The following is a 27,306-nucleotide window of genomic DNA, read 5'->3' on the forward strand; positions in this document are numbered from 1 at the left end:
GGTGGGACTCTTTTTTTTTTTTTAACAACTTTTCCCCTTATACTACACCAAAAAAGGCACTTTGAAATAATGATTTACTAGATTTTGGTGCTACACTCAAAATTGTAGGTGAAAAAGAAAATTTCTGGAAATGGAATATAAATAATGTTTGTCCTCATTTGGAATGAAAGCCTTAAAAAAGAATTTCTTTTAAAAAATATGAAAATACATTTAATAAGTCACATAAAAGATATCACAAGATACAACCAATTCTACTAGAAATTTTAGTTTCTGAGTAGGAAGACCCTTTGGGTTACCAGTATGGTCACCGCTTCTACATGTCAAAAAAGAAGACCCCCCCTTTCTAAATTCTTGGAAGTACTGAGATCTGTGCTTATGGTTAGATTTACAGAGACAAGGGGAACTTAGTGGAAACACTTGAAGGCTTACAGTCTTAACCCTTCTCTCACGGTGTAAATTCCTGTCCTGAGAACCACGGTCCAATAAAATGCCTTTGTCCTTGACCCACCCTTGGGAGCACAGGTAGTAGGGAGATAAGGGGGTAAGCCCTGAGCTTCTCCTAGAGGCAAAGATCATGGATGCACTGCCAGCCTCCAAGCCACTGGGACACTTTTGATGAAGACTTTGGAACCCTGCTTCTCATCTTACCCTCCAAGTCAATGGCCACCATCATGACCTGAAACGCTTCACATACCCATAGCAGAGGGGGGTGGGCATGGTGGTGGTGAAAAAAGGCACATGAGAGAGGAGCCACAAAGAAGAAGATGAAGCCTTGCTGAGGACCTACAAAGTGCCAGGCCTTAACCTCATCCTCCAATTTCTTAACTTTTTCCAAGTTTATCAACTTCCTCCTAACCATACTTCCTTCCAGATTAAGCTACAGTTTCTTTCAAGAGTTCTCAACTCCTCGGCCTTCTTACGCTTTTGTTCTACTCATCCCACAGGCCCTGAACACAATATGGCTTTACTACACCTCTGCTTGGGCCACAGAGCACAGCCGGAGAAAATGATGCCGCTGGGCTGATAGGACAGCCTCACAATTTCATGCTCTCCAATTTCAGTGCCACGCTCATGCTTCTCACTGCTGCCTGCCACCTTTGATTGTTCTTGCTAGTTCACCTCTCCATCTCTGCACTAATTACCCAGATCTTCACTGCTCTTCTTTTCTCGAGTGAGACCCCACGCCACCGATGCACAGAGAAGAGCTAGATTCCTACTTCACATATTTTTTAAAAAAGACGAACAGGTTGAACTCCCTTCAGTTTATTGCTCCTCTATCCACAAATGTATCTGCAGACTCGTCCATTCTCAACCTCAGTACTGGTACTCAGAGAAGGAGAAGGGTTCCTCTTCTCCAAGGTTTAAGTTGCAATTATTTGTTTATAGACCCTCTTCTCTATTAGACCACGAACTATTCAAGGTGCTCTCTTCTCCACCTGGAATCGCAAACACCCACCACAATGCCTACAAACCTCAAAGAAAATGAGGGAAAACGGATCATATTTTAAAAATATTTGAAGCTCTTAATTTATGAATAGTGTTTACTCTCATGGCTGGACTAATTTAAATACCTAGAACACATATTTGCAATGACTGGGACTTAGTAAATTTAGCAGAGTTACATAATTTACAAATACAGATTTTCCTCAGCTGACAATGAGGTCACCTCCTGATAAACCCACACTAAGTTGAAAACAACCTGAGTGACGGCGTGGCCGACGGGGGGTTGCAGGTTGCCGCTGCCCAGAATCACGAGAGAATATCGTGCAGCCCATCTCTAGTCCAGGAAAAGACCAAAATTCAAAATTTGAAGGACAAATTTCTACTGAAACCGCACCATCATAAAGTTAAAAAATCACTAAGTCAACCATCAGCAATTGGAGACTGTCTGTAGGAGGTCTGTACTCTGTAACACTGTTCTTATACATGGAAAATGCTTGATTTAATGTGATCTGAATTAAATTAACTCAGACTTTATAAAATAAACAATTCACAAAATATTTCCATGAAGTTGAAGAGAAAGATAAAATTCATATCCATGGAACTCACTGTCTACCATACAGATGTCCAAAATGACAGAATCTATTCAATATGACACCAACAGGAATGTCATAGGAGCTCTAGCCCAATTAGAACTAAAATTCTTTCCGGATCTCAAGAAAGCGCATCAAAAATATACATTGACATGAAGATTTTCAAAATCCGCTTCCACAAAGGAAGCAGTTTCTTGAATAAGCAGTGGAAATGGGACTTTGTTATTACTACTGTTATGATAGTCTATTCTGACTTATTAAATAAGCATTGGTCTCTAATTTTAAATGAGTCATAAAAACTCTTCGTAAGTAATTCCATTCAACAAAAGTGTATTAAGCTCCTGTTTGGACTAGGCATGAAACTAGGTGTTAGGGATACAAACATGAAAAAGGCAGTCCCTACCTCCAGGGCATTTCTGGTTTAGTAGGAAAGACAGAAATAAAAATAGGTTATCTACAATATAATATGACATTATCAGAGATATGTATGAAATGTTTTTGGAAGCTGGCCAGGAGAGACAGATTCTGCCAGATTCTGCCATAGCAGACAATCAGGGATGGACAACAAGGGAAGAGATAACACTTAGTGTGGGCTTTCAAGGACAGTAAGACGTTCATGATTGGGCACGGGAGAAGCAATGGAACCCAAATAAGGAAAGCAGCACCATCAAAGGCATAGAGGTATGGACATAGAAGCTGTCCTTTCAAAACAGCCAGCAGTAACCTGTGGCTATAGCCTTCGAGGGGAGGGGAGAGGAGGGCCCGGAGAAGAGGCTAACAGGCTCCCAACTACAGAAGGCCTTGACACCATGCCCAGGAGTTTTTGTTTTGTAAAAACCCTGAGGTTTTTAATCAGGGAGCGTACACAATGAGATATATGTTTAAAAACTAACTCTGGTGGTAGAGTGGAGAAAGGACTAGAGAACAAAGATCACAGGGTAAAAGTGTAGTTGGAGGAGTGTTTGTAACCTTTTTTTGGGGACACTGCCTTACTGGCTGGCTCTGGATTTTTGCCAATTAAGCTTTCATTTCCCTCCAAGTCCTTTGGAAGCATAGGAACAAATGGGTCCAGAGGCCTTAGGAGGACCCCTCCCTACTGCTGCCCCAGCTTTCTCCTGAGCTTCTGCAGGGCATGAGGCCCTGACTCTGACGCTGGAAAGCCTCAGATCTGTGGCCGCTGGACTGTCCTGACTGCCAAGCTGAACTGAGTCAGTTCACCTGTTCTTTCTTTACGTCTTACATACCCCCTCACAACTTAGAGGTGAGTGCCCTGAGCTGGTGAACTAAACAGCACAGAGCAGGCATGGAAAGAAGAGAAATCAGTGGGATGGACTCATTTAAATTGTCATTTTCTCTCATTCTCATACTTTCTTTCCCATGGAATGGTCTAATGGACTGCTCTAAAAAAATGCACACTGACAAAAATTTGCATGCAATTTTGAGGGTATTCTTAGATCCTCTGAGATCTATTCAGACCCTCTGAATCCAAATTTAAAACCTCTGAATGTACTACTGAAATAATCCAGGCAAGAGACCAGAAATGGAAAGAGGCAACAGTCACAAGAAACTGGAGGAGGAAAAGAAAGGAAGATTTGGGATATTTTCATCAGCACTCAGAGACCAAAGGAAAATAAGAGAAAGAGGAGGCATCAATGTCGACCATAAGGTTGTAGCCTGGGCACCTGGTAAAACGATGATCACCCCAGAACATAACTAAGAAGTTAGTAAGAGGACATTAGAGGGAATCATAATTTTGTCTTTGGCTATAAGGCATATGAGATTCAGGCAGTAATGCCCATTAAAAAAATAGGTTGAAAGCTCAGAAAAGACATCAGAACTACTGGCTCCATGTTTCTGAATGCCTGCTCTGGGCACATGAAAAGCCATAAGAAGTTTTAAGCAGAGGAATATGATCACAGGGACAAATGTGACAGAGAGAGAGGATGAGGCCTGGAAAGAGAACACTAGATTTAAAAAAAAACAGGAAGTTCATGCTGGTCTGGGCCATAAAGTCTTAGGTCAGGGTCAGATCGTTTCGGGGGGAGGTAGGAGAAGGAAGCTAAGTAAGGTGAGCAGGAACAGAGATCACAATTTGGGGAACTCCGGCAATACAAATGAGGGATTTTGAGAGATACCTTGCAAGATCAGTTAAGAAAAAAGGGGAGAGGCAATAAGCTGAGGTTGTGCCTGTTGGGCTCTATTTACTATGTGAAGTAGAAGCCAGGTCATCTACAAAATGAGGGATGAGGAGCGGACACTGGGAAGCATGGTAAAGATTTGGAAAGAACGTGGGGAACTGGGAAAATGTGTGGGAAAGCATCCGGGAGCAGATACGTGTGCCACTAGGTAAGTGAACTCAGCACATGGAACTCAGGTCACTGAGGGACTCTCCTCTTTGCTGTGATTACATAAGTAACTTAACAGTGTTACATAAGGTGCAGTTTCTTATTCAACTCTATAAATACAAGTGTCAGTAAAGCTAGCATAAGAATCTTGACTTTTTTTGGTTTTAACCACTTTATTTTTTTTTAAACTGAATCTTAAAGTTGAGTGACATGAGGTAAATAACAGCATTAATTTAGAGTCAACATATTTTGGGTGCCTGGGCAGTATCAGTTGGTTAGGTGTCCTGCTCTTGATTTCAGCTCAGGTCATGATCTCGTGGTTCCTGAGATTGAGCCCTGCACTGGGCTCCTCACTGAAAGCATAGAGCCTGCTTGGCTCGCTCTCGCTCTCTCTCTCTCGCTCCCTCTCTCTCTGCTTCTCTTTCTCTCTCTCTCTCAAAATCAACTTTTAAAAAATTAAAAAAAGAAAGTCAATATATTTATAACTAAATTCTATCATCTAATTTTCCCGAAGTGTGAGGGCGAAACCATCACATGACTTGCTCTCAACATTTTCCCTCCACGTTCCACAAAGTTTAAGGCTTTGTCTTCATTTCTGAGTCATTCACATTTCTCCTTACTCTATAACTTATATAAGAACTATTGTGGGCTAACAGCATAATCAAACATAGTTCCAAAAAATTTCTTCTCTTAATTTCTTGTGTTCAATTGCTTAAGTGCTTATTGTATAAACCATTCCTGTTAATAATCACCTTAAAAATACCTAATTTTTACTTGGATAAAGCACAAACATAGTAACACAACTTTGGATTACAGTAATGTAAAGGATGGTGGTAGTGAAAAGCATAATCTAAAGTGGCCAAAAATAGATTTATATACGGTTTTGGAATTTAAGTTGCTAATTATATTTGAATATAGGAGTAAATATAGGAGTTCTGGGATACTGTATTCTTTCACTCATTCAATAAATGCTACATTCAGTGGTGGGTAAGATACAGCTGTTCTCTTCTGACTACTTCTATTTTCTCAGTGAAATCATGATCCTAGGTCATCAGCTGCTGGTGAGGACAGACTGGAAGAGGTGGTGCTGAAGGTCTGAGGAGAAGGGAGAGGAGGAACTAGTCATCTTAGAGGCAGGAGAGTAAACTGGCTAAACTAAACAAATACAAAAGGAATACCAGAAAACACTGATCCCAAGGACTACTGAGGGCCCCCTTGAGATGTGCTTCTGAAATTTAAAGTAAGAGTGCTTTTCTTAAGCCATATTCAATGGTCTGGGTACCGACAGGGTAGGCAGATAGCTGAGACATACCCGGGGCTTTGACACACATAGAAGATGAGAAGCAAGGCCACTAAGGTTGTATTTGAGGAGGATAAACCTGATAAAACCATGGAATCCAAGCTGGGTAAACAGGGAACAGAAAGTGACAGAGTACATGAACTGGAGGGTCCCGTGGGATCAAAGCGGTTAGAGCAGGGGGTGAGGGAATGCTAGAAACCTGGGACAAAGGCGAGGCGGCTTGAGTGCAGGAAGCTTAACACTGAGGCCTCTGAGGTGGTGGTCAGTGGTGAGAGCAAGGCCTTCGGTATGCCCGAAGAGGGGGTGGCTGAGATGGAATGAGGGAAGTTTACTGGAAATGAGGAAGTCAAAGAACCATGAAGATAGATGGTGGAGTAAATCACCAACAGGCACACTGGGTACTTCATCCAAAAGCCTATTTGTCACGCTAGATGACCACAGCCCGCCCTCTAAGGTGGATCACCTCCCCACCTCACTTCTTACTCTCTCACTTGAATTAGCAATTCTCCAGCAATGTATGAAACTTGCAATACTGTTGGAGCCCCAGGAGCTGATAACCAGTGGTCATAATCATACAAATTCCGGTGGGGGCAGCTTGAAGGGGCTTTAAGGTGTGCACTACAAACAGCTTGAAATGATTTCGGATCTTAGAGTCTGAGTTGAAGAGGTCCCTATCCACTCTAAGAAGGTTTATCCAGCCTCTGATTAAAATGATACGTGAAAATGTAAGATATCTAAAATACTAATTGAAATCTCTCTTCTTAAAATAACTCAATGAAAAATATATAGTCTTACTCTGCACTAAAGTGAATAAACAGTAACGTTTGCTGTTTATAATCTTATAAAACATTGCTCCAAAAAAGTAACAAGTAATTTGCTAGGCTCTTTTATTTTAAAAAGCAGTGAATTTTCTTTGTGTTCCTGAGATGATATCAGAGGCAAGCTGCACTGAGGAAAAACTGTCAGTCAACCTTTAGGTATCTGAAAGGTGAAAAAAATATTAAAAAAAAAAAAAAAAGAAAAACGTAACCCAGTGATTCCACACAAGAGCAAACAGGATGATAATATGTTAGAAGTGATCTCTATCAACTTAGCATCAGGGTGAGGGGTGTTTAATACATTCTGTGGGCAACATGACCTATAAAGAGCGAAAGTGTGAAGTGGGCTCTGAATGGTAACTGATGTTTAAGGGGTCGGTCCCCCAGCTCCCAGTTCAGATGCAGACAGATCTGCCACGTTCGCCTACAAGGGAGACAGCAGACTGGAAGCAAGTCAGGACAAGATATTCACAAGTCTTGCAAGCTTTTCTCTGCAGTTGTGCAAACCAAATTTGAATGCTTATTTTTAAACAGTGCATGCACTTACAGAAATACAATCACAAATTAATATTTGATCTTTGAAGGTTTTGTAATTCCAACTTCTCCCAGAATCAGGAGTATTGGTTACATCCAACTCATCATTTTAGTAGGGTGATATGATTATATCAATTTTAAGAAATGGTTTTGAATTTTCCAGCCATGCAGTGAGGACTTGGAGCGTAACTTCCGTCAACTCATAATACAGGAGCCCCTTTTTGTTTGTTTGTTTGCTTCAAAGACTGTCAGCCAGTGTCTAACACAGGTCATCATCCACATTTGCTGAGCTGTGCACTTACCAAATATTTAAGGCCCTGACCCCATTTGTGCAGTCAGGTGTCTGATCATCCACAGGTGTCATCCTGTCTAGCAGAGACTTGCTGTGCCCCGCCAACTTTAGAGTACTCTCAGAACTCTCTCTGAGTTCCGTTACGATAAGTGAAAAAAGCCTACGCCCTGAGCACCAAGCAGCTGTGTGATGTCTACTACCTGACTGGTCTATATCCAAATTAGTCAACTGAGATTTAATATAGATCTTCTCATTAGATAGCCTAGAACTAAAGACGGGTGTGTGTAGCAACTCTCCAAGCTAATCTCTGCAGACACCCCCACCCTTTTACACTCCCTCCCAGGGTGTGGCCTGGTATTTCATGAATTCTTGATGACAAAGATCATGCTTCCATTATGGCAGGTCCTGCCTTGCTGCCACCTGGCAGCATCTATTCTCATCGGTTTCAGAATTTTACAACTTTGCCTCTCTTCTTTTTCCCTGTCCCTTGGCTTTCAACTTATTGTACTTGCTGCTCTATAAGGCGTCCGCTACAGACTAGCAAATATCTTGTCTTCTGAAGCAGACAACTTATTCTTTATTTCTCCACACTTGGAACTTCTACTCACTCTATCAAGTTCATGTTCTTCTGCTCCTCAGAAATCACCTTCTTAAGTAATGCCACTCAAGCCCATCACATTTAATTGCATCAATGCCACCTCCTCGCATCACATCCTCTGTCCTATTCTCCAACACTTACAGTACCAATAATCACACTTTAACATGAACCAACGTTCAATGGAGCTTATTAAAATGCAGATTTTCAGGCATCACTCCTAGGTATTTGAATTCATTCATTAAGTCTGGAGTGGAGCGGAGGAAGGTGACTAGTTAATAAGCCCCTCCCCTGAGATGAGGCTAATGCAGGCCAGAGGACACTGAGAACCAGCAACCGACACTATATTAAGCTGTTTTCTAACAGTTCTCAGATTTTCGTTTTATTTAGTGTATATTTTCTATAATCTTAATTAAATCATAAGCTGAGAGGGACATATGTTTATTCCTCGACAAGTTGTAGCTGTAGAACAGCAAAGAACTAGTCTAACAAGATAAGAAAGTGCCGAGAATAAATGATCTCCGTAGTTAAGTATAGCTGGGGGAGGTATGGTTGTGTGAGAGATGACTTGGGGGGTTTTAGTCAGTAGTAAATTCAACATGAGATAGGATCCAAGACAGAATGTGGATGTAAAAAATGTTAATGCAGTTTCAGTGTGCATTAAGAGAAGACTAAGGTTTTGAACAATGGATGGATAGCTCTGTTCTACTTCAGAACAGGGACAACACTTACAGCACACCATGATTTCTGGGTTTCACAACTTAAGGCAAATATAAACAAATGTTAAAGTTCAGAGAGATGTGAATAGGATGGTACAGGGCTGAAAATAAATGGTAAAAGGACTGGCTGGAGGAACCAATCAAGCTGGGGAATTTAGCTTAGAGGAAAGATGAGTCTTGGGGGACTTCAGGTCTGAATGGAGAAGCTCTCTTCATATACGTTCAGGGCTTTCACAGGGAAATGGAAGCATCCTGAATAGCCTTAGGGGGCAGAACTAGAGCTTGTAGAAGCTACAAGGACACACATCTCATCTTAATGTAAGGAAGACTCCAACCCACAGTTGTCCAAAAAATGGAATGCAATATTTGAAGGGAATGAGTCCCCTTTGTCACTGTAGGAATTCAAGCTTAGACTAAGGAACTTGACAGAAGTCATTTAGCAAAAATGGAGAGAAAATTCAAACAATAGCATATGAACTAAATGACTTTTAAGATCCTTTGCAATGCTAAGATTCTATAATTCCCCTGATATTCTTTGACACAACTAGCTAGCTTTGTAAAGAGGATGAATTTTGAAATAAATATTCCAGGATGGGAAGGGAAAAGGAGACTGAAGGCTAAGAAGATAATAAGGAGGTTACAGTATAGTTCAAGTGTAACTTACTGAAGCTATAAAAAAAAGAAAAAAGGAATGATCCCAAAAACAAAGCAGAAAAAAAACTAGGAGTATTCAATAGTGGATTTGAAAAATGCATGCATACATAAATATACCCAATTGATTTTTGACAAAAGAGCAAAGGCAATACATTAATGTGACTGAAGCAAAGATGATCTTTTCAGTAAATGGAGCTGGAACAACTAGACATCCACATGCAGGAAAAAAAAAAAAAAAGAATCTAGACATAGATCTCACACCCTTCAAAAGGACTAATGCAAAATGGACCCAGACCTACCTGTAAAACACAAAACCATAAAACGCCTAAAAAATAACAAAGGGGAAAAAAATCTAGATGATACTGAGTATGGCAAAGCTTTTTAAGCAAAACACCAAAGCCACAACCCATGAAAGACATAAGTGATAAGCTAGACTTTGTTAAAATTAAAAATTATTTTGTCAATGAAAGGCATTATCAAGAGATTAAGACAAGCCACAGACTGGGAGAAAATATTTGCAAAAGACACATGTGATAAAGCACCAAAATATACCAAGAACTCTTAAAACTCAAAAATAAGAAAACAACCCAATTTAAAAATGGGTCAAAAGCCAAACAGGATATAGAGATAGCAAATAAGCATATGAAAAGATGCCCTACATCATATGTCGTCAGGGAAATGCAAATTAAAGCAACAAGATACCACTACACACCTATTAAAATGGCCCAAATCCACTAGATTGACAAGACCAAATGCTGGTGAGGATACGGAACACAGGAGCTCTCCTTTGCTGCCAGTGGGAATGCAATGTGGCACAGCCATTTTGGAAGACAGCTTCTAACAAAACAAAGCATACTCTTTCCATATGATCCAGCAATTGCACTCCTTGGTATTTACCCCAAAAAGCTGAAAACTTATGTTCACACTAAAACATGTACACAGACATTTATAGGAGCTTTATTCAGAATTTTTCTTAACTGCCCAAACCTGGAGGCAACTAAGCCCTTCAGTAAGCGAATGGATACATAAGCTCTGGTGCATCCAGACAACGGAATATAACTCAGCACTAAAAAGAAATGAGCTATTGAGCCGTGAAAAGACACGGAAGAACTTTAAATGCATACTGCTAAGTGAAAGGAAACCAATCAGAAAAGGCTACATACTGTATGATTCCAACAATATGACATTCTGGAAAAGACAAAACTATGGAGACAGTAAAAAGGTCAGTGATTGCCAAGGATGGGGGAAGAGGGCACAGAGGATTTTTGGAGCAGTGAAAATATTCTGTAAGATACCACAATAATTGATACATGTCATTATACATTTGTCAAAACCCACAATATCAAGAGTAAATAGTAAACTATGGAACTTGGGGTATTATGATGTGTCAGTGTAGGTTCAATTATAACAGAGATGCCACTCTGGTAGCAGATATTGATGATGGGGGAGGCTACGCATGTATGGGATAGGGGCGTATGGGAAATCTCTGCGTCTTCCCCTCCTTTTTGCTGTAAGCCTAAAACCGCTCTTTAAAAAAAAAAACGTCTTGGGGCACCTGGGTAGCTTACTCGGTTAAGCATCGGACTCGATTTCAGCTCAGGTCATGATCTCATGGTTGCAAGATCAAGCCCCACATCTGCTTAATGTCTACTTCTTTTTCTCCCTCTCTCTCTGTCCCTTCCCCACTCGAGCTCATACATTCTCTCTCTCTCTCAAAAAAGGCTTCATTAAAAAAAATGCATGCAAAACAAAGGAAAAAGGAAAGCAACATGACTCCAAGGACCTAGAAAATAAAGGTAACTCGGAAGAGATTACCATTTGTAAGGTAAAAAAAAAAAATGTTTAATAAATGAAACAAAGTTTTGAACATTTCAAGAATTCATTTCAGGGGTGCCTGGGTGGCTCAGTCAGTTAAGCATCTGACTTTGGCTCAGGTCATGATTTCACGGTTCGTGGGTTCAAATCCCGTGTCAGGCTCTGTGCTGACAGCTCAGAGCCTGGAGCCTGTCTTCAGAGTCTGTGCTCCCTCTCTCTCTGCCCTCCCCTGCTCATGCTGTCTCTCTCTGTCTCTCAAATAAATAAATAAATAAATAAATAAATAAATAAACATGGGAATTCATTTCAGTAAGAATTCTAATGGGAGATGGAGAAAGCTTCTGGAGATACAGCCATGTGTTACATACAGTAAAAGTGTTCTAAACATCAGCACTAAATGGTTAGACAAAAGGAATGAATAAATTCACATGAAATATTACTGTTCAGAAATGGAATTATTAAATCTCCACTCTGAGCATATTAACTTTTCTAAGAGTTGGGAAAATATAGCTGTTATTTGAAGAGGAAATGAATAAATAATTGATGCAGACAGAATCCAAGAAGTGACAGACCCCGGCGAGAAGTGCGGCCATGGGAAGCATGGTCCTGGGCGCTATAGCGTGTTCTCTCCTGTAATCCTTACAATGGCCCTGGGAGCTAGGTGTCATTTTTACTCTTCTTTTGGCCAATGAGGCACTGAGGCTTGTAGCGCTAAAGTGACTTTCCCCGGAGACACAGCTGGTCAACAAGAGAGCCAGAACCTGAACACAAACCTGCCTGATGCCAAGCAAGCCCTGCAGGGATGGCTCAGCTACTAACGACACTGGGTGTCAGCTTCGCCAGAGACTCAGCCTCAGTGGACCTGAAGGAGAATCTGGAAACCCATTTTGGGTTTTTTTTTAAAGCTCCCCAAATTCTGATAGACCCCAAAGACTGAGAAACACTGTGTTACTAAGTAGAAGCAACATCAGAAGAGAGACATTTTGGAATCACCCCCAAAACTGAAGAAACCTGGTGAGCTCTATAGAGTGGGAAAAGACAACGTTCAGTAGGAAGGTGGGCTCTTTGTTTTCAGAGGCGGGGGGCATGGAGACCAGGTATCACTCTCAACTCCCACAGATATTTACTGAGTATCCATTATATATCCCAAAATATGCTAAGCAGAGTTCTTTAAGGAGATGAGTACGACGGCCTTGGTCATAAGTAGCTCAATATTAAAAACCAAAGACATACTACATAGAAAGAAAACAGATAAAGGGCTATAAGAAGCCAAAGAGGAAATAATTACTTCTACTGGGAAGATAAATGTGTGAGGGATCTTCCAGAGAAGGTAATCAAGTTACAGCTTGAGGGGTGAGCTTCCCAAGTGAGCCAGAGTCTATGTACAGACCCCACGTCTCACTAAAAGGAGGCATTCATACGGTAGCAGTTCTGGAAACATTTCTATATCCAGTCCTTCTTCTCCTTTTTACTTCATGAGGAAACTAAAGCTAAACAGTCACAGAATCAGTCAATGACATTCCTAAAACTAGGCTCCAAAACTCTTGACACCTTGCCATCAGTTTCCCACTAGACGATTACAGTTCTTGCATTTCTCTCTCTTGTCCAGAGAGCTTACTTAGTGACTGACTTCATCTATAATTTTTACTTTCTAAGAAGAAAGTCTAAATTTGGCAGTGCCTGGAAAAAACTTGGGAATGCTCTTTAATTCGGCAATTCCATTTCTAGGAATTTATCCTAAATAAGTATGATGTGTAAAAATACTTAGCATCAAAGGTCCTTGTCACAACATAGTGTATAACAGTGAAAAAGTAAATACAATTTATATGTCTAACTGTTGTGGACTGATTAAATAAACCATGGCATTATCATTCTATAAACTAAATTATAGAAGAATATTTAAGAAAGACTGTTTATGGTACTGAGTGGAGGAAAAGTGGTTACAAAACCACAAAACACATTTTTGTCCCCCTCTTTACATACGTGAGTGTATGTCTGTGTATGTGTGTATACATATCATAGCAAGAACTAGTAAAATGTACTCCAGATATTAAGAAGAGTATTAAAGAGTATTATATATTAAAAAACAAGGTGTTTTTTCCTTTTATACTTAGGGATTATTTTCATTTGTATTTTTTTAAGTTTATTTATTTAATTTAAGAGAGGCAGAGAGAGCATAAGCAGGGGAGGGGCAGAGAGAGAGGGAAAGAGAAAATCCTAAGCAGGCTTCATGCTCAGGACAAAGCCAGACACGGGGCTTGATCTCACAATGGTGAGATCATGACCTGAGCTGAAATCAAGAGTTGGATGCTCAACTGACTGAGCTACCCAGATGCCCCACATATTTGTATTTTTGAAATAATAAACATGCATTTCTATAATTTAAAAAACCAGTAAAAGTATTTTTATAAACAGATCTTAGACCTGGGGGATCTAAAAGACCCTATAAAAGTTGGGAAGATGACCAGATTAAAGGAAAGAAGAAGAAGAAGAAAGCACTGTCTCTGAACCCTCCAGGCCCACCAGACAGCTTGACGTGATCTAAAGGCAGGGAGGGGCTTTCTGAATCAAATTCAGCCTCCAAAAAATCGTGAAGCTTATTCTGTGAAATATGGAATAAAAAAATATAATAAGTCAAATAATTTTAAGTGGCTGAATCAGGAAGTCTAAAGGTTACCAGACTGGGAGCAAGGCAACCTGGATTCTAGCCCCCACTCCTGTGACTTTAGTTTAAATAAGCTGCTTGCTCTTCTCGGGCCCCAATGTTCTCATCTACAAAATAAGAATGACATGGACAGGCGCCTGGATGGCTCAGGGGGTTCAGTGCCCGGCCCATCTCACAGTTCATGAGTTCAAGCCTAACAATACACAGCCTGCTTGGGATTCTCTCTCTCCCGCTCCGTCCCTCCCCCAGTTATGCATGTGCGTGCTCTCTCTCTCTCTCTCTCCCTCTGTCCCTCAAAACTAAACTTAAAGGAAAAAAGAAAGGGGTGCCTGGGTGGCTCACTTGGTTAAGCATCTGACTTCAGCTCAGGTTATGATCTCACAGTTCATAATTTCGAGCCCCACACTGGGCTCTGTGCCGAAAGTGCAGCCAGACAGATGCTCTGTATCCCTCTCTCTCTGCCCCTCCCTTGCTCTTGCATACTCTATCTCTCTCAAAAGTAAATAAACATTAAAAAAATAAAATAAAAATAAAAATTTTAAAGGGGAAAAAAGGGACCCCCAAGTGCATCTTTTATGAGGGGAATGCGGCGGGGGTGGGGAGGGAGAATGACATGGACAAAATCAGTGTTTCTCAAGCTGTGTTTCCCTGGAATATTAATAGTTGTACCTTTACATACGTATGGTTAAATAGGCTTAAGTAAATTTGGAAAATGCTGGACAAAATAATTTCTAAGGTCTCCTTCTCTAACCTGGTCTAATTCTGATTCAAAATCAAGTTATCTTAATGTACTTAAGTCTACTATATTTACAGATATACTGTCTACTTGTGGTTATGTCATAGAGAGGAGTATTAGATAACACGAAATGGGTGACAATCCTTTTGAGAAAATGTCACACCTTGACAGCAACCACTGGGTGCAGAAAGCAAAGGAGCTACAAGTTCAACCCATTCAACTTTTTAAAAATTAATCTTTAAATAAAAAATAGAGAAAAGGATTCAATCTTTTGGTGGTGGTAATAAGCTATCATCTTTCTCTCCTTGTGTTGATACAGTGTCCCACCTGAGGCCATTACTACTTCTAAGACAAACCTAACTTTGGAACAGCTGGGTTCCATCACCTGGATCACATACGGGTAGCCTTCTGCAGCCGGAGAAAAAACAGACACAGAATCTGTAACTCCTGCAAAGTGCGCCTTCCCTACCCCTCTTGTCCTGAGCTCACAGCAGCCGCAGCTGGCTGCCTAAATGATGCGTTACAGAGGAAGCCAAAGTAATCAGGCAGCAGACAGAAAAGCAAGAAGAATCAATAAAGAGTTCTGTAGAAAAAGTCTGATAACACAGGTAAAGTGTCAGGCCAAAAAGTAGTTATGGGTCATGATAGAAATGTCCCTGGAAATGCACTAATAATCGGCAATTTGGATAAATTTTCCTACGAATATTTGAGATTTGACTGAATATATCTAATGTGTGGCTTAGCGTTCTAATTACAGGTCTACCCTATAGTAACCATTCATTATCACAAGGTTCTTAAGTCTTGCTAAGTTTCCTCCTGCATGACAGGATTCTAGGCAGATTTTTAAAAATCAAAGCACTTGCAAAAAAAATTATGTCATTGTGGATAAATTCGAGTCAATACATGTATAAATGGTATAGAAGTTCAAGCTACAGATGTGTGTATCTTTATATATCAGTTTTCAGTCACTCTGGAATAAGATATAACTCAAATTATTACTTGTCCAGAGAAAAGATACTGTGTTAAAGCCCAAGGTGTTCATGAAGAACTCAAAGCTACAAGTACAGAAAATCTTGTGAGTACTGGATATATCTACAATAACTTTCATAGTCAAATTTTACACTATTAGTAAAATGGTATATGGAAGGGATTTACTATCTACTCTAACTTCTTTGAAAAACCTGAAAGAACAACATGTTATTTAAAAAGCAAAACCTAAGTTTTTTGCAGGTTTTATTTTTTAATTATGAACATATTATCAAAGGATACTGCTCCAAGCAACAAATCATATGGAACCCGACGAAAAGTCTCCTAAATAATTCTGCATTTAGTTTGGGCAGCTTTTGGCTGACATTACTGCTAATTCTTTCTTCTACCTCCCTTCCTCCAATATCCTATCAAGGTGAGTTTTCTAAATCAGTATTCACATATAAGAAACTGACAAGATTTACAGAAGTGGTTAGCATTTATCACCTCCTCTCTGATGGAATGTGATAAAAAGTAAATATAAATCAGCCAAAGTATGAGTTCACAAATAAAGAAAAAAACATCTCTATAAGTGTCCCCTTGACTACCTTATCAACAAACACTGTTCAAAATGGGTAATTATCAAACACTATAAGAGGATAATCTAATGCTTTAACTATTTTCGACAGCAACAAAAGTTTAAGACAAGGAAATAGATCTATAAACATTCAACTAAGGCAACATATTAAAGATTTTTGCCTCTACAGAGCTGTAAGAGTACCTCTGGCAATATAATCATCCCAACCAACTGCCTCCATGGAGTTTTTTATAGCGGGGATGGACAGGAGTTGGATAAAAAGATGGTGAAAAACACCCGGGGATACACAGGGTGTAGGTAGCATGACCCATCAGAGGAACTGAAATAGAACAGGTTGGCTGGAACCCAGAGGGTGGCGGAGGGGCGCAGGCTGAGCGAAGAGGGAAGTTCGGCAGGGGCAAGACCACATAGGGCTTGTAACCACGCAGGGAGTTAAGGAGTGCTACTGGAGAGTCTGAACCAGTGGGGTGACAGGATCAGACTTGCCTTTTTATAAAAATCGCTCCAGTTACAGTGTGCAGAATGGAGTGGAGAAAGGCAAGGCTGAAGGTCCAGGGAACCGGCAAGGGGTGATGGTGTCCTGAGGAAGGCAGTGGCGGGGGCAGGCATGGGGGGCGGGGGTGGAGATGGAGAGACTGGACAGACCTAGATAGCGAGGAGACTTCGGCACAGACAGTCTATTCTGTGACTGACTGGGAACCAGAGGGAAGGGAGAGAGGAGTGTTGACAAAGTGCCCGGATTTTTGGCTAGAGCTCTGCCTAAGACAGAAAACAGAAGTAGGAGCATGTTTAGGGAGGATGGGGGGGGTGGCAGGGGGAGTAACCGAATTAATTGAATTTTGAACTCACCTGTGTGATCATGAGATAGACAACAGGTTATACTGATTAAAAACCCAGGGCTTTAAACAGAGACTGAGACAATATATGCATACTTGAGAGTTAACGGCATAAAGATACTAACTGCAGCTATGGAAATGGATGTGATCGATTTCAGGGAGAACAATCACAGAGGAAGGAAAAGAGGAGGTCTAAGACCTCCAGCATTTTAAAGGACACACACACACACACACACACACACCCCAAAATGGACAGCCAGAGGTAGAAGGAAAACCAGAAACCCTGAGAGTGAGAGAAGACAGGTAAAAATGGTACTTCAAGAAAATAGTGGTCAACAGAGTGCTTCTCAAACCTGGGTAAACTGATTGAAGCTAGCCATTACAAAATAAAAATACTAGTAATTCTTCCTATCTTCAATTCAAGTCCCAGATTCTCCTCATGGTAATGAAAATACATCCAATGATATTCGCCACTCCCCCCAAACTAGGTCGTCCTGGTCTTGTCACTTCTAACATTTTCCCAGTGAGATCTGACTCTCCTCTCCAATTCTGTCACCCGCAATAAGTAATCGCCATACTCTAATTTCATCCTTGTGACCTTTTCTGTATCTCTTCTTCCCTTTCCATCCCCATCACTACCACTCCAGTCCAGGTTCTAAGTACCACACAACTGGATAATTAATCTACTAGTCTCCCAAGTTATGCGGCTTTCACCTCTTCTCTAGAGCAATCCTTTGCACACAGAATAACCATATTAACTATCCTAAGACATTATCTTTGTTTTATTCCACTGCTAAACGCTCTCCAATAGCCCCCCATTATAATCACTTGTTCAAAACTTTCATTCAGTCAGGGGCGCCTGGCTGGCTCAGTTGGTAGAGCATGTGACTCTTGGGATGTAAGTCCAAGCCCCACGTTGGGTGTAGAGATCACTTAAAAAGAAAATCTTTAATAAAAAATGTCATTCATTTAGCAAATATTTACACAGGGCAATATTCCTCAAACTATATATGCTAAGGTCCAGCTTTCTTTTATAAGTTTCTAATCAATATTTTTATAAAATAAAAAACATGATGATGTTAAATTGCTTTAAAAAAGAGTTTCTAAACTCTCACTCTCAGTTTCAATATTTCTCTCATCGTGGACTGGTAACAATGGTTCATGGTCCAGGAATGGTCCGTAGACCACACTGCAAACAGCCCTGATGCTGGTAACATGTGGAAAAAACGACATTACGAAGGCGCCTTCACCGTCTTAGAGCAGCGGTTCCCCAGGCTGGGTGGTTTGCTGGTCAGGGGAAATGGTTCTGTTCACTCCACAGGAGGACGGAGGGAGGGAACTGCTGGCGCTGGGTGGAGAGAGGCCAGAGATGCTGCTCAGCAGCCCACAACAAACAGAATCAGGCCCTTCTCCCAACAAAGAGTTGTCTAGCCTAAAATGTCAAAAATGCTGAGGTTGAGAAATTCCCCCTAGGGGTGCCTGGGTGGCTCCTTGGGTTAAGTGTCTTTGGCTCCTGGGTTCGAGCCCCGTGTCCAGCTCTGTGCTGACAGATCAGAGCCTGGAGCCTGCTTCAGATTCTGTGTCTCCTTCTATCTCTCAAAATAAAATATAGACATAAAAAAAAATTAAAAGAAAAAAAAGAAGTAATTCCCCCTAATGCATGTAATACAACTGAATAATTACAGAATATTCAGAACAGAACTCATTCTAAGCACATACAAGGGACAGAGGAAGCACAGGAGAAGCGCCGGAGTTTGTCTGGAAAGTCAGGTTCAGTAAGAAAGGAAGTCCCCATCTCCTGATTCACAGCTTTCCACAACACAACCTCAACCTAACTTTTAAGTCTAATTTCTTGCTTCTTCCAAAATCAGCTCTGCTACACCGGTCTAAACCGTGGATTCTATTCCTTGCAGTCTGTCACTCTTCCCAGGGCATGGATAACCATCCTTTCCCCTCCTATCCCAAATCCCTCAGCATTCAAGGCCTAATTCAAGTTCTGTCTCCTCCACAAAGTCTTCTGTGATTCTTTCTTTTAAAACTGCTGTAGGACTGTTCATCTAGTCCACGCATTTGGCACTTCATCATATACACTTTTGATATCATTTGTTAGGCTATGCTGCTTAACTTCTAAATGATTATTTAACATTTATGTTCTATTTCTATGTTGACAATACACTTAAGACAGAGCTTCTTACGCGCCCACACCAATCACTTCCTTCCTGTATTAATGCTACAACAGATGCCAAAAAACACACAAAGAAAGTGGACTAGACTTACTAAGTATGAGACATCACAGTCCTACAACCAATGCTTCACGTCTTGGCGCTCACGACAATTTGAATATATCCGGTTACTAGCGGGGTAGTGTGTCACAGAGAGTTCACTCACTCTCATACATTGCGCACTTATACTTCTTACTTTAGGCCAAGAGAAGTCCACTGATTTTTGCCACATTTAAGTTCCAGAAACTACCAGAAATAAGAAAACTAAGAAATCACAATTGGGGCAGTTTCTCTGCTCAAATTTTAAAACCCCAACAGATAAAGAGATCTTCATACTTTCGGTCAATACCCCCACTGCATGCCAAAAATCTGAAATTTTGGGAAATGCTTCTAATCTCCAAAAGAAGGGGAAGAAGAAAGGGGTTGGGGGAGAAGAAGGAAGAGAAGCAGGAAGAGGGGGAGGAAGAAGAAAAGGAGGGCAAAGAGGAAAATGAAGGAGGAGGTGGTTTAACTCTTCAGCAGAGAGAGGTCGGAAAAGTTTAAACAGCTTAAAAAGCTGTCTTATATCTAAATACAAAAGTCAGATTTCTGTAGTTTATTTTCTTTCTTTTTTTTATTTTTTTAATGCTTTTTATTTATTTTTGAGAGACAGAGAGAGACAGTACAAGCAGGGGAGGGCCAGAGAGAGAGGGAGACCCAGAATCTGAAGACAGGCTCCAGGCTCTGTGCTAGCTGTCAGCACAGAGCCCGATGTGGGGCTCGAACCCACGAACCGTGAGATCATGACCTGAGCCGAAGTCGGACACTTAACCGACTGAGCCCCCAGGCGCCCCTGTAGTTTATTTTCTGAATGCCTCTTTATAACTGTATATAGGCAATGGTGGGGGGATGAGACCAGACCTACAGATCTTCAGTGTTTTAATAACCCCTCTCTTCCTCTTCACCCCCCCTCCACCTGTCAAGTCTAAGTTCTCAGAACCTTTATAGATGGAAACCTTTGTCAATTTCTTGGGGAGTTAATTAAGGAAGAAAAGCATAAGTGATACTTATTTACTCATTGTAAAATATTCTTTGACATAAAATTCAAAGCTTCCTTGACTACTTGATTCTTGGCTTCATCTCTCCAGCATCTGGAGAAGCAGTTGAGAACAAAGAACCTGTAACCAGACGTCCTACTTCCAAACCCAGCTCTGCCACTTACTGGTTGTACAAACTGCACGTCATTTCCTCCTCCTCCTTTAAGAGTTCCTGAATCAGGAGAACCAAGTTCTAGTCCTAGTTGGTCCTGTGTCTGTGCCTTGCTTGGTGACCTTGGACCATAGTTTCTACAACTGTAAAGAGAAGAAGCCAGGGACTGCACTAGGTCACTACGGGAGATTGTGCTCCTGCCCTGGGGGCCATTTGGGCAATGTCTGGACATATTTTTGGTTGCCCCACTAGGGGTGGGTGGGGAGTGCCACTGGCATCTAGTAGGTAGAGGCCAGACATGCTGTGAAACATCCTACAATTCACAGGACAGCCAGCGCCCCATGCCAAATAATTATCCAGCACAAAAATGTCTATGATGAAAGAAACCCCTTTGGCTCTAACTCCCTCAGAGGTCCCCAAGAAGTGGGGCTGAGGAGGCCCATTGTAGCCGTTGCCTATGATGGGCTTTCATGAGAGAACAACAAAAATGTTAAGGGTATGGACACTGAGGCCAGACTGCCTGGGTTCAAACCTGACGCTGCCACTTACAAGCCATGTATCTGGGACTATTTAACCTTTCTGAGACTCTGTTTCCTTCTCCATAATGCAGGCTTCCTACAGAATCTACCTGATGAGGCTGTTGTGAGAACGAAGTAAGCTACTGCACGGAAAGCACTTAGAAACTTAGAACAGCACCTGGCACCTGGAAGTATTAGCGACCACCGTCATCAGAACCACCACTGTAAGTGCGGGATAGGACAGGATGAAACCCCCAGCGCTTCACTGTGGGAGTAACGTGAGCTGGATCCCCTGGTGGGAAGGGTGTGGAGACTGAGAAAATCTAAGCACAGGTCCTCCCACATCAGAAACTCTGCCCTCCCTCAAGTCCTCGTGTCCCACTATCTCCTCTCAAGCTTCCGTGGCTGCGTAAAGGCCCGGATGCAAACGTTCTCCTGGCCTGCAGGGAACACGGTACTTACACCCATTACTAGAATGCAAAAAGGTAATGGGAGGAAGCAGTTTGCGACCCATCAGCAACTTGATTTTATCTCCCTGCCTCCCCTGGGCAGGGGCTGCCATCAAAGCCCTGTTACCCTGCACTGTCCTCCTCCAAGGAGACTTCATGAAGGGCTTGAGACACACCTGCTCCCCTGCCCCCTAGCCCTGCTGACAGTGTGCCACCACGAGAGAGAAACAGCCTGTGATATTATCTTCTTGTTTGTTTTCTTAACTACGCAAGTGGAAATATAATCTCACACTAAAAACATTCGGATGCGGAAGTACAGAGAATAAAAGAAAAATCTCCCTGTATTTCCTGTTCTCACTACCCTTTCGCAGAAGTAAACAATGTTTTCCCAATGTTTTTCCAATATAGTGTGTGTTTGTAAAGAGTTTTGTAATGCATTTACTTTCAGTTTTATATATGTATCTTTTCTAATGAACATATGCCTGTACATTTGGAGCTGTATCATTTTAAGATTGCTTTGCTGCATTCCACAATGAGGGTAAGAGGATGTAGCATCGCTTATTTAATTATTTCCTTACTGGTGGACATTTAGGTTCAAACAGACCAGTGGTCCAGTTCTGGATCTGTAACTCACCTGCAGTTGCCAGCAAATCTAATCCATTAGACTCCACAGACAGCTCTGCCTCCGCAAAAGATTTATTTCTAAAAGTCTATTGATAAAAAATGTCAACTGGATTTATACATGGTTTGACTCCTAGATATGAGCATAGATACATATTCCTGCTCACATGTAAGTAAATTTTACTTAAAAAACCCAAAACCAATGGAAGAATTAATTCAAGGTTAAAAATGTCAACTTGTAAAAAGTTACCTATAGTTATTTTTTTTTAGGGTGTGTGCTTTGGCTCTAAATACTGCTCCAGAGATTTAGGAAATCACATGGCCATAAGCCATTTCTTCTTCTAATTAAAAAAAAAAAAAAAAAAGAATTTTATACATTTCCCAACATGAAGTTATAGTTAGCAAATTGGTAAATTATTATTTCTTCATATCCAAGTATCCTCTATAAGTACTCTGTGGAAAAGCAGAAGGGAGAAGTTTTGCATCTCTAACGAGTGAGCAATTGCTTTCTTTTCCTTCCCTAATAAATTACAGGCAGACTTGAACAGATGTCAGGTTGGCATTCAAAACCTAAAATATAGCTGAAAAGCAAGTTATGACTAATACAAGGAAAAAAGATGAATGTCAGAAAGCTTCATTTTTTTTCTTTTTTTCAAATTTCAGATAAGCTCTTTAGCCTTAGGGTTCCTTTTACAGAGCCCCGGAGTTCGGCTAGATGTCTTAACCCCCATTTAAATTGCAATCTCTCCTCATGAGTGGGGGTGTGAAAATGCATTTTAAGAGTGTCAGTGTTTATGTTAATCTGAGCAAGAACTCCCTCTCTCCCAAATATGGTGCACAAAACCTCAGTGCTCTTTCTTCCACAGTATTTTTTTTTGCACTGTTCTTAGCATGTGAAAGATGTCTGCATGTGACTGAGAGGCTCCTTATCTTCGCCGCCGCTCTACTCCATAGAGTAACTGCAGTTTCACTTATGATATCAGAAAGGAATTGCTTTTTTTAGAATTAAAAAAAGAACTTAAAAATACAAATTGAAAATAGGCTTAGAGAAGGAGACTTGGAGAAAGGGGACCAAAAAGAACAGTGTCAGTTTCAAAGAAGGTGGGGGCCCAAGACCCTAACAGAGGCTCTCCCCACCACCCGGTGGCCTGGCGAGCTGCAGGCCCTTCCGTCTCCATGCCTTTTTCCTTCTAGCTCTAAAAGGGTAACTTCTGCCAACAGCCTTTTCCTTGGATACATGTAAACCTAGTCCTAAAACTACTCAAGAGATGTTAATTCTTTAACAACTACTCCACTGTTCTTTGAAGGGGATTTTTTGGTTTTGTTTTTTGTTTTGTTTTGCTCTGGCATTTACAATTTGGGGGTAATTGCCAGGGATGCTGAAAAATGAAGTTTCTCTACAGAATCTCTATCTTTGCCCACAAAAGAGCTACAACGAGAACTGAGGTAATCAATCAGTTGATTATCCGGAACACTCTCCACAAGACTGCATGCAAGGGACCAAGTGCAGTAAGTGAGCAGAAGTGAAAGTCAGCTGACACCTGAGCGTGTGCACGGGCAGCCGTGCCTGCTGGTTTGCTCACCAGGGCCTGCAGACACAGTCTGTGCTGCCCACATTCCCACCCGGGATGCAGAAAGTGCTCCAAGGACACTGACGGCATGTGCGTGACCTCATCTGGCCTCTAATGTCATAACTACGTGTCTCTGGTTAGCCCTTTCGTCTTCCTATCCCTCATCAAAGCAACATTCTGTATGTATCTAAACTACATTTTCAATCTTGAAGGTAACATGAAGCTTTATAAGCAAAAGGAAAGAACTGTGTTACCTAAATGCATAATTATTATTCATAAACACAACGAGTGAAGAGAACTCTAAAGTTATCACTCTATGAGCTTACAACTTTGATATGATGGCAAAAAGATCCGTTTAGTGAAAATTCCTGCTTACAAAGTAGACATAATTCTAGATTCCATGATACACACAATGATTTGGTCTCAAGCCAAAAGTAAAAGAGTTCTCCGCTTAAAACAAAATAGAACAGGGGTGCCTGGGTGGCTCAGTTGGTTTAGCATCCGGCTTCGGCTCAGGTCATGATCTCACGGTTCAAGCCCCGCATCAGGCTCTGTGCTGACCACTCAGAGCCTGGAGCCTGTCTTCAGATTCTGTGTCTCCCTTTCTCTCTGACCCTCCCCTGCTCACGCAGCCTCTTTCTGTCTCTCAACAATAAATAAAAATACATTAAAAATTAAAAAAAAAATAGAACAGCCCCAAAACCTACATAAATTGTTCCTTTCTCATCACTATTTTTATCCATTTTCATCAACTTAAACAACCACACCCAGTGTCCAGTTGGATCCCAAAACCACAGAGGTTAATCTATTTAGTTAACAAAGAGTAAGGAAAAAAATCAGCCAATTTTGTTCCCTCACCTGACAGGGTAAAAGAACACAGGGTATATATATATAAAGGACATGTGTAGTGCTATTTTATATTCTATACAAAATGTAGCAATTTGTACTTTTATATACCTTTACCACAACCTAATGAGAATTTTGTAACCACCCTGTTCTTGGACTGCAATGAGGTATTCTACAGTGTTATTCCCCCCAAATTCAAAGGAAAACGAAGACTCTAATGGGAAACAGGGAATGACACATGCACTGCAAGAGAATTATTTCCCAGCCTTTTTACCATAAAAATGTAGCTTTAAGACATGGAGAAACTTCATTCAGAATAAAAAAAAAAAATGTCTTTCAACTTAGTTCAAAAGTAAAGGTGGTTTTTTTTTTATACTTTTTGTCTTTTAAATCAAATTGATAACACGTGCATCTTGATGGCCAGAAGCCATAAAGAGAAAAAAAAATTTTTTTTAAAGAATAGAACTCGGTTTGTGTCCAATTAATGTAAAAATATTAGAAAAACAAATCCACAAAAAAAGGTTTTGGATAGTAGTACTCACAAAGAAAACTCAAACCCATGGTTCTTAGTCAAAAGCCATGTTGACAATAATAACAAAAGGAAAAGTATTATAATTTAACTAATTTCAATATGGGCTGCAGAAACACAAATTAATAAATTCACTCAAAAATTCCAAATCTGTTTTAATTCCAACCTCTTCAATAGCTGGCAAAGTCACAAATCGACCGATACGAGTTTTGCTCCTTTACACATTATCTACCCAATTGCAGACAGAGGCCCTAATGAGCAATGTTTGGATATGCACAAACAGGAAACTCATATCTGAATAAATGAATCCTTGATAGCTTCCAAACTGTGAGAAAATATTTATAATATAATTAAAGGATATAGCTTATTATAGAAGCAGTTATTTTTCTACTTCTTAGCTAGAGAATATAAATGTTCAAAGAAACAAAATCATTAGACTCTTTCTGCACAGGGCTCAGTCTATCTCTCCTCATACCCAAAATATACTGAAACAATATCTCCATATTTGACAATAAGTCCATAAAGCTTCAAAATACACATGACCAAGATACTGAATTACCACATTTTTTACTATGTCCCAAATTAAAATTCTGTTTTTTATGGACTTGGCCTTTTGTATCTTTCAGATAAAAAAAGTATGTTACTGCCATCTCAAGGTGTATAAAACTCAGGTGATGAGGGTCTCTGTCATTTTCTCTTAATCCAATTCCAAACTCGACCTTTACCCAGTGAACAGGTGTGTGCCGTGCCTGTAATTTATCAGAGTGAGCGGTCAGGCAGGAAGGCGACCGACAACAGGAGGCTAACAGAACCAAGCACTCAGGGCCTAGAGAGCAGTGCTCTTCCCCACCATACTTTTATCTCCCAGTAGCAACATAAAGATAAAGAATAATGGAGGGTGAGGGGAGTGATATACTCGTATTCCTTCAGGGTTTTCTTTTAGGTACTGTTTGTATACTAATAGTCTGCCAGAAGCTGTTATAAATTCCTTTCTTAGATATTCTGTCGCTCACATTCCAATTCAACCTATATGATATGGATATGAAAAGAGTCATGACAGCATTTCCACTAAGGAAAATAAAGCCACTTCACACACTGATAAATAAACCTTCAAGAAGAAAATGATGAATGAATAGCACATTTCTTTGTATGCAATCTGGAAACTTCCATGTATATCCTGCATTTGCCTTTTGGATCAAACTTAGCTAATTTCGAAACATGCCAAGAATCCACTTACTAGGTGTGAAGATGTGCTAACTGGGTAGTGCAGCAGCAGCTAGCTAACGTAAGGACAATGAGTCTAACAGATCATGACGATTCCGCAGGGTATGTCTGACCAACAGTGGATCTTTAGAGTTAGGTGAAATTTCCAAACATGCCTTATAGGAAAACATTCATAAATAAATAAAATGAAAATTTTAAATGTGTCCTATACACAGTCATACTTAAATTAATAAATAAATCAGTAAGATAAAGTAACCACAAATATATCTATTTTCCCTATAAAATGAAAATGTAATTTTACAAGTTCTACTACTTCAAAAAAATTTTAGGAAACATTTTTTTAAAAGAGAAAGATAAGACAAAAATACATTGGCAGGTTTGAAAAATAATTTCAAAACATTATTGAAAAAAGATATCACCACATTCATTCTTTTTTTAACAATACAAGATTTGATCAAATTTTCCTCTTTAAACTCACCCATTTGCTCCACAATCTCTGGAGGAAACACTCGGGAAGCAAATGCTCGTCGAAAAATATCTGAAAATTCCTTATCCAGACCTCCTATTCCCATTTTCTCAAAATTCCAATCAGGATTGATGATAGACTGGCGATTTTCCTTGGTTTTAGCTTTACCTATGTCAAACGAAGATAATCAAATGCAAAACAAGAACTTCATTACTAGGTGTAAAAAGATAGGACTCACCGGGCAACCTTAACAAATAAAGAGAAGCTATCCTCTACAAAGATGAACATGCTCTCAGCTGACTTTCTAATGAGAAGGGTAAGTTTTGCTATGTTAACTACTTTGTCTGGACTCATTTGGGGCCAGTAAAACACTTCTGAAATGTCTAAGCTCACGAAGTAGTCCATTTGTGATCGATCCATTGAGCCTGGTCTTATTAACCTCTAGTCCTAATCAAGTTAACTAACTTGGATGATTAGAAGAAACACCATGTGTATACCTGGTGAACACAATACTAATTGCTAGAGATGCAGACTCCTGAAGTAAGTGTGTTTAAAAATACATATATTTATCTAGATGAAGTTTATAAACTGTGTATGTAACCCCCCTCAGCTTGAAAAGATGCACTGAGTATGTCTGATGTCTTATTTTTCTCTTCTCCCCATTTGCACACAAAAGTCTAAGATCATCCTAAAGTCTTCATGATTTCAAAATTCATGTTTTCAAATTCTTTCACAAAGATAAAAATTACCTAACTTAAAGGTCACA

At 40.4% G+C, this 27,306-nt stretch overlaps 1 protein-coding gene across 2 annotated transcripts in view; it reads right to left on the reverse strand.

Annotated features, from left to right (window-relative positions):
- The window catches only part of NSF (N-ethylmaleimide sensitive factor, vesicle fusing ATPase), a 142,359-nt gene that overhangs the window by 71,218 nt on the left and 43,835 nt on the right, over positions 1-27,306 (reverse strand). For both annotated transcript variants that reach the window (XM_029927201.1, XM_029927200.1), the window contains exon 8: positions 26,553-26,708. In XM_029927201.1, coding sequence (XP_029783061.1) covers positions 26,553-26,708 — 156 coding nt within the window. The remainder of the gene's footprint in view (positions 1-26,552; positions 26,709-27,306) is intronic.

The sequence above is a fragment of the Suricata suricatta genome, chromosome 17 (genome assembly GCF_006229205.1).
Source record: "Suricata suricatta isolate VVHF042 chromosome 17, meerkat_22Aug2017_6uvM2_HiC, whole genome shotgun sequence".
NCBI classification, from domain to species: Eukaryota; Metazoa; Chordata; class Mammalia; order Carnivora; family Herpestidae; genus Suricata; species Suricata suricatta.